At 46.3% G+C, this 8,556-nt stretch overlaps 1 protein-coding gene across 1 annotated transcript; it reads right to left on the bottom strand.

Moving 5' to 3' along the window:
• Nucleotides 1–2,363: 2,363 nt before the first annotated feature.
• GSTK1 (glutathione S-transferase kappa 1) lies at nucleotides 2,364–6,798 on the bottom strand. The gene is made up of 8 exons (XM_042926939.1): nucleotides 6,614–6,798; nucleotides 6,047–6,128; nucleotides 5,742–5,870; nucleotides 5,336–5,436; nucleotides 5,129–5,164; nucleotides 3,383–3,499; nucleotides 2,937–3,030; nucleotides 2,364–2,676 (listed from the first exon to the last, which is right to left on the bottom strand). Exons 1-8 carry the CDS (start codon nucleotides 6,683–6,685, stop codon nucleotides 2,627–2,629), a joined length of 681 nt encoding a protein of 226 aa, XP_042782873.1. The 5' UTR covers nucleotides 6,686–6,798; the 3' UTR covers nucleotides 2,364–2,626.
• Nucleotides 6,799–8,556: the final 1,758 nt, after the last annotated feature.

Below are 8,556 nucleotides of genomic sequence, written 5' to 3'. Positions count from 1 at the left end.
TTACACTACAACTATTGATCAGAAGGGGAGAGGAAGGAACTAAGTATGAAGCTTTTGGATTAGAAGAGTGTTCCTTTATTTTAAAAATACAGCTGCATTTGGGGGCTTTCCCCTTTCTCACTGTGATGGTTAATTTCATGTGTCAACTTGACTAAGCTAAGGGATGCCCAGAGAGCTGATAAAACAATACTTCTGGGTGTGCCTGTGAGGGTGCTTCTAGAAGAGATTAGCATTTGAATCGGTAGACTGAGTAAAGGTGGCCCTCACCAGTGTGGGTGTGCATCATCCAGTTTATTGAGGGCCTGAATGGCACAAAAAAGCAAAGGGCAAACTTGTTCTTTCTGTTTGAACTGAGACATGCATGTTCTGTTGCCCTCAGACACAGGTGCTGCTGGTTCTCAGGCTTTGGATTCTGGATTGGAACTGCACCACCAGCCCGCTTTCCCAGGCCTCCAGCTTGCAGATGGCAGATCGTGGAACTTCTTAGCCTCCATAGTCATGTAAGCCAACCCCTGATAATAGATCTCTTTTATATACATGGGTAAATACCCTATTGTTTCTGGGTTTTTTTTTTTTTTATGTTTTTAAAAATTTTATTATTTTTTAAAATTTACATCCAAGTTAGTTAGCATATAATGCAACAATGATTTCAAGGGTAGTACTGTTTCTGTTTCTTTGGAGAACCCTAATACACTTGTTTTGGATTCTATTTGGCAGAAGTTCAGACATTATAATCCAGAGCGTGTTTGTAAAGTTTAGTCTAGAAATTGTCTCATTCCTCCAGAGAAGATTACATTTACTATTGGATTAGGAAAATAGGATGTTAGACCTTTGAAGGAAGACTGGGCAGACCTGGGAAATGCCTGCGTCTACAGTAAGAGATTAGTTCACATTAGCCTGGGATAAAATTTGGGATTAAGTTAAGCAACTGATAATGTTTCAAAAACAATGGGAAGGATGCACAATTGTAGCCAAATGTGAATCCAGAAGTTCTTGTATTTTTTCATTAAATATATACATTTTTGTTTGCCAGAAAAGACGATCATTTCAAAAAGTCTACAAATGAAATGGAAACATCTTGGCATATTTTATTCCAGGATTAATAAATTGATTTCCTCTGTAATATTTTTTTATAAGTCAACATGTAATTGAGATCATAGCATGTAGTTTAATCTTTTTTTTCCAATTAATAATATATCCCAAGAATTCCCAGTATTAAAATTCTTTACAAGTGTAATTTTTGATAGTTATGAAACATTACATCCTGGATGTACCATAACTATTCAAGCATCTGCCTATTGTTAGATATTTAAGGTACTTGATACCACAAACAATGCTGAGATCAGCACCTTTATTCATAAAACTTTGTCTCCACTACTGTCCTCTCAGCATAGATGAGAACTTCTATATACTTGAATATATAACATAAATACATGAGATGTAACATTTTAATTTGCTCTTAGGTTTCTTACTATTGGACATTTCCCCGTATTTTAAATTAATATTAGATGTACATGTCACGATATCTCTTTTGAAAGATGGAGTGTGTACTTGGAGATGTACTTCTGGTTAGTTAGCAGCTAAGCCTAGTAAGGATAACTTGAAATCCAAGAGTATGCTGGAATAATGGAAAAGGGGAGAGGAGGAAAACAGAAAATGATGGGGAATAAAAGGGGCAAATGAGCTTGGAAATTAGAAAGAGCCAGAGGGAGGGAACAAGGCATCCCCTCTTAAACCCTCTCAACCTTTGAGCCATCAAAAACTCCACACCTGGTTTCCAACAGATGCCTAAGTGTGGTTTCAGCTTTGAATAAAGAGTATTCTCAAAGAAGTCCAAAGATTGTTGAAACACAGGGTATTCTGATTACTGCATAGCTGGCACAAACAGAGCCGGGCCTTTGGATAAATAACTGAGTGAGCGGGAAAACTATACGTTTGTATGGGAAGGAACAGGGGTTCCAGGGAGAGAGGCCCTGGGATTTTCTCGAAATCTGCTTTGTGGGTGAGGGAACTCTGTGGGATGAGCACCTTGCCCAGGCCATGGCAACTCCAGCCTGTCTCCCTGTGCTGCCTTGCCCTTGTTCTGCTGGTCAGTGTAGCTGGAGCTGTTCAAATATCTGGGTAGAAGCTCAGCCATGCTCTGGCTCCCTCTCAGGCACCATGACTGGTTAGAAGGCAGTAGGTACCAAACTGGTTATTTAGTTTTCGGTCCCTGAAGAGGGATGGTTTCCTGCTCCTTCCACACAAGCTGCCCTGAGGGCAGCAGTGGGGCTGGCAGTACGGAAAAAGCTGTTTAGAAACACTCAGAGTGGACAGAATATGACAGTAGGAAGAACACACAAACACCAGACAGGACACAGAAATATTCTGCCTGATGATGTTAGGTTTATTCTGAGAGAAAGTAGAGTTTGGGGCTCTTGAAAGGCACTTGTGAGGCACGCAAGTAAAAGCAGTCATGAGACTAAGGTAGATGATGTAACACGCAGTCCCCCTCCCCGGCATCCCCAGGGCCACAGAGGAACCGCTGTCAGACAGGAAAACCAGAATGCTAGTGTCACACAGTGGAAGAAGCGTAAGCAGATTATCTACTTTTTTACTCCAGTAGTTTTGCTTCCCTTGGCCATCCTTAAATTTTGGCATTTATGGCTGGAGGCACAGGGCCCATCCATTTCTCTCCTAGATGGAGAAAATCACATATGTTAGAGGCTGGCCCCACAAGCCTCAGGGGTTTTCTAAGGAGACCTCTGCTTGGCTTCCTTCTTTTCTGTGGGGGTGAAGGTGGCCTCTCCCCATTCAACTTTGAGGACCCCTGTGTATGAGGCTTCATTGTTGGAAATGCATAGAATATGTTTTGCTCTGCATCTGTCATTCTGGTCCACTGATATAATGGGGTGGGGCTGGGGTCAAGGGCAGCTCACCACGAACCTGTAACTTACCCAGCAGGTGTGCCAGCAACTCCATCCGGTCAGAGCCAAACAGCATGTGGGTTTGGCCATCCAGATGGGCCACGGTGACAGGCAGCCCAAAGGCCTGGAGAAAGCAGTGATGGAGCAGGTGTTTATTAGGCTGGGGTCAAAGGCTAAGAGTCAATACTTGTCTGAGGTCATAGAAGCAAAGTAGCCAAAGATGTGATTGCTAAGAAGTTCCTTGGCTCTAAGGAGTTTTCTGGTTTTAACTCTCAGATGTTGTCTTTCTTCTTGCCATCCAGCTCCCTCCCTTTTTCTCCATGGACTATGGGTTGGGAAGGGAGAGGATGAGGGTTGACTGGGAGCTGGGAGGACTCATGCTGGGAGCAACTTCTGGGACAGGTGCATGGGGACCCAGCAGATTCTCATCCTGTCTCCAGCACTGGGGCTGGGGACCCACATCAGGAGTTGCTCACCCCGTATTTGCAGGCTGCGTTGGTGGTATCCCTGAGCTCGTTCTTCACCTTTGGTGTTGAGATCTTTTCCAGAAGTCCCTGGGCTTGTTCTGTAGACATGCCAGCTTTCTCTGCAGCCTGAGGGCATGTGGTAGGGAACACAACTGTGTCTGAATTAGTGGGACCAGAAAATTCTGGTCTTTTTATTTTCTGCTCCCATCTTCATGGTAAGGCCTTTGTCCACCCACAAGTGGAGGTCTAGCTTTGCTAAGAGGGGCAAAATCTTGAGACTGGTGGAAAGAACAGGTGGCAGAGTCATAGCTGTAGAAATTTAAAGCCAGGGGGCATCTTAGAAACCAGTGAAGGGACTGTTATCCAGAGGTAGTCCATGACTTGGTTGGCATTAAAGAGCTTGTTAGTGGCAGAGCCAATGCTAGAATCCAGGTCCCCTGACAGTAAGTCTGGGCTCTTGCCTTCTTATTTCTCAGAATTCTTGAATATCTTGTGCTCTTCTGACTCAAGGGCTAGGCTACAGATTCTCATGGAATTTCTGGAGGACTTCTGAGCAGAGCACAGGGATACAGCTTCCTGCATGGCTAACAATAACAAAGGCTTCAGTATGGGGTTTGTTGGTATCGTTTGGGATTAGGGGTTCTTAACTTTGGCTGCACGTTAGAATCTCCCGAGGGAGCTTTTAAAAAATCCCATTCACAAATCACCCCCTGGAACAATTACATCAGAACTTTTGGTAGGCAGTGTCCAGGTGCTCTAGGGGACTTAAATATACAGCTGAGGATGAGAACCACTGCTGCTTGACCTCCTCAACCTGGAGGAGGAAACACAAAGTTATGCAGTGTATTCTAACGTGACACTATCTTTCTCGTACTTGTCTACATGAGAGAATTGTGTCCCAGACCAAATGTTCAACAACAGGGGAATGGTTAAGTAAACAAAATGCTTAAAAAACAAAAAAACAAAATTGCCCACTAAATGCAATGCTACGTAGAAACTAAGAATGGTACTTTCAAAGAGTTTATGATGGCATGGGAAAGGATTGTTCATAAGTGGAAAGGCAAGCCTGGGCATATACTCTGCAGGAATAAAAACAGTGGAGGAATATATTGGCCATTCTTTGTATGTGTACTTTTGGTGATTTGCCATCTTATGTATTAAATCTGAATATGCTTCGACTATCATTTTGTAAACTGCAGGGAAATTATTATTTTGAATTTCCCGATTTAATTCCAATGAAAAACTTAAGTTTTTATATACCTCATCGATGGCTGGCACACATTCCAATGTTTTGAGCTATTTCTATTTGTTTTCACTCAGGCTTTTGTATAATTCTGGCTTGAGCCGGTTATCTCTTTTAGTCTCTTTAAAGTCTGTCTGTAAAGTCTCCTGCTTTCTACTCTGGCTATGTTGGTGTGGTCTGTGTTGGAGTCTCTGGGGCCAAGATTGCCAATGCTTCATCCCTCCCCATCTGGGGATGCCACCATTTAACAGCTCTCTCCCACTGACTCCTTCATGAGATAAATTCTACCCATGCAGAAGTTTGCACTTCCCCTTTCAACCATGAGATAATCTTCTGTGTGTCCTCCTAGTTCCAACCTTTCAGTAATTTGGCTTCCCAAACACAGACCTGCTTTCTCCCCTAATAACTATGACCTCTTGCACTGAATATGAAATCTGTGCCCTCTCTGCCCCTAAACACCAATTGTTCTCAGCTTTGCTATGAGAGGAGTGGGGACAAGCCAGGATACTCACAGCCAGGATGCTCTTGGGCTCCGAGATGTCTTCATCCTGAGAAGAAGAGAACACTCAGCAGGAAGGAGGTGGAGAGGGTGGAGACGGGGGACAAGTAGGCCAGTGAACAAGAGGGAAAGGCAGGACCAGGATGCTGGAAATGGTTCTGGGGAGGGTCAGAACACCATCCAGGGTCTCCCAAGCAGGTTCCCAGAGTTCTGTCCTCACTCGTGACCAGACGCGCATCCATAGTTCTCTGGACACTTTCTCCAGCATCTTTGGGTGCTCCAGGTTCACAGCGGTGAGGAATCGCATGGCTGATAAACTTCCTGCAGGGCAGAGGTACTCAGAGGTGGGCTCTCCTGGCTTGTTTCTGATGAAGGACCAGCTCTTTCATGCTTCTGACATCCCCAGAGCTCAGTTGCCCTCAGCCTCCCACCCAAATTTCTCATAGCCAATTTGACCTGCTCTTTCTCCCCTTCTGTCCCCATAAGCTTCTGCTGACTCAACTCTGACCTGCGTTTCCCCCAGGTTTGTTTCAGTTTCATGTGGTTGCCAGCCCTTACTTCCTGCCACTAGTTTCCAAATGCGCTGCCTTTCACTAGATACCCCTTCTGTATCCCACTGTCTTCACCTTTTTCAAGGATCACAGAGAAGAAATCCTTGGGGAGCTGGATGGGAACCTGGATATGCTGTCCCAGGAGCCTGATGTCATTTTGCAGGTATTGGGCTTTGCGGGGAAGCAGAGCTGGCGGCTGGTTTCCTGCAAATGGCAATTTGGGGACATTGGTGAGAGACCACGTGAGGGTCCCAGGCTTGGGGGCCGGCTACCTGGGTTTTGACCAGAGGGCAGATTACGAGCTACAGGTGCCAATGTAAAGACCCAATTGAAGCCATCCCTCCCTCAAATCGCGGTCCCAAAGGCGACCGCCTTCACACCGCTGTCTTTCATGATCGCTGCAATGAGGCTCGGGCGCAACTGCAGGTTGATGTTCCAGAGCTTCTTATATCGGCACAGGACCTGCAGAGGCAGAGATGGGGAGCCACTGTGTCAGATGGAGAGAGTGAAGATGGCTAAGCGCAGAGTAGGGGTTCTGTGGATACCCTAAATTTCATTGCTAGAAATCAATCCCATGAACTTTGCTCCGTCCCAAGAAATCGATCGCAGGATCTTTCTGTGGACGGCTTCCATACTTTTCACTCTCAGCCCCCCAAAAGTGGTGGCAGTGCCATGGAATTCTCTTTGATACTTTGGAGTTACCCGTCTTCTTCCAAACCGCCGTGGGAAACCACTGCCTTAGAATATAAAGGCTCGACCTGGACCCAGCGACCGTATCCCGTTTAAAAACACAAAGTGACCTTCAGCGCTTCACCTCTCTATCGCGTGTCCTAAACCCCGTCCGGCAGCGCCAGGCCTTTCACGAGACTTCGGTCCCCGCGCCCCGCTCCCGCCCTTGCCTCCGCCCTTGCCCTCCAAGCCCCGGCCGAGGGGGCTCCCAGAGTCACCTCGAAGCCCAACCAGGAGTAGGGGGACAGCACATCGTAGAAGAGCTCCAGAGTGCGCGGCGCGGGCGTCATGCTGCAGCAGCCGAGGTCCTCTCTGGCGCGCCGAGCTCGTGTAGGGATTCCAGGCGTGCTATGGCAGACCCGCCCTCCGCCCTCCGCCCTCCGCTCTCCGCCCGCCGCCGCGCAGCCGCGCGAGGAAGACAGCCCTGGGCCAAGTCTGGCCGAAGGTCGTGTGGGCGGGGCCGTCTGGCGGGAGCGGGTGGGCACCGCCCCCTGGGGAGCGCTTGGCGCGTGAGGGCGGGGCTGTCTCTGGCCTGGTCCTGAGTCTACGGCCCAGGCGGGTGTTTGAGATGTGGACTGTGTTTCTCGTTTAGCTGTGCTCCTTTGGCAGGCCACTTGACGTCTCTGAACCTCACTTTCTTCTTCATCCCTTTTTTTTCCTTTCTTTCTTTTTTTTTTTTTTTTTGAGAGAGAGCTCCTGCGAGCGTGGGGGAGGGGCAGAGGGAAAGGGAAAATCTCAAGTAAATTCCAGGCCCAGCACAGAGCCAGAAGCCGGGGCTGGATTACACCATCCTGAGATTATGACGCCAGCGGAAATCAAGAGTTCCACGTTTGCCCGTCAGCCTACCTGTGGGAGCCACACAGAGGACCCCCTCCTCATCCCTCCCCAAAATGGGGTTGCTTGGGGCATCTGGGTGGCTCCGTCAGTCAAGACTTGATTTCGGCTCAGGTAATGATCTCACAATTTGTGAGATAAAGCCCTGCTTTGGGCTCCACGCTGAACACACAGAGCCTGCTTGAGATTCTCTCTCTCTCTCTCTCTCTCTCTCTCTCTCTCTCTCTCCCCCTCTCCCTCCCTCCCTCTCTCTCTCTCCCTCCCTCTCTCTCTCTCCCCCTCCCTCCCTCCCTCTCTCTCTCTCTCTCTCTCTGCCCCTCCCCAGCTTGCGCATGTGCTCTCTCAAATAAATAAAATGAAAATTTTTTTAAAAAAATGGGGATGCATAATGATAACCCCTACCTCACACAGCCTTGTGAGAAGAAAAGGGCTGATACGTGTTAGTTATTTGTGTTACCTGGAAGTTGCAGGAAGTTCCTGGGACCAGGGCCGAGTAAGAAGTGCCCAAATTATACATTTCTTTTGCATTTCTCAGAGCTTAGCCTGGAACATATTTGACAATCAGTGCATGTTCTGAGAGTGAGTGCAGGAGAGAAGGAGGCCTCCCTGCAACAATAATAAGAGGAATAATGGGGAATGGTGTGTCCTATCTGTATTCCTGAATATGTCATATTGTCTTATATTGGGATTACATTGACTGCAAAGAAACAGTTAAAAAAATTTTTTTTCCTTCTAATGTTTAGTTTTGAGAGAGAGACAGAGTGCAAGTGGGAAAAGAGCAGAGAGAGAGGGAGACAGGGAATCAGAAGCAGGCTCCAGACTCTGAGCTGTCACAGCACAGAGCCCAACTGAGGATCAGACTCACCAGCCCAGCGGTGAGATCATGACCTGAGCCAAAGTGGGATGCTCAGCAGATTGAGCCACCCAGGCCCCCCAAAGAAACAAATTTTTAAAGTTCCATTTAATTTTATTAAAATTATTCTTAATGTTTCTGATTTTATGAATGGGAAAACACATAACAATAAAGATTCTACGTCTCATGCATATTCAGGAGAAAAAGCAACCCTAAGCCATCAGAATACAAGGGCAGTGTAAACATTTACCTAGAGTAGAAAGTATGAAATGAAATGAGATAGAATGTTATTTTCACCTACTTGAAAATTGAACTAATTGCTTTGCAATCACTGAAACTGAAAAATTACACATTTCTTCAGTTAATATTAATTTAAAAGTATCCAAGAGTAAATTTAGCTCCATGATAATATCTTATTTTAAATAATATCCCATATTTTAAAAAACCTTAATTTTTAGGAATAATTTTAGGCTT

This window comes from Panthera leo, chromosome A2 (genome assembly GCF_018350215.1).
Source record: "Panthera leo isolate Ple1 chromosome A2, P.leo_Ple1_pat1.1, whole genome shotgun sequence".
Taxonomy (NCBI): domain Eukaryota; kingdom Metazoa; phylum Chordata; class Mammalia; order Carnivora; family Felidae; genus Panthera; species Panthera leo.
This window is presented reverse-complemented; position numbering and strand designations above follow the sequence as displayed.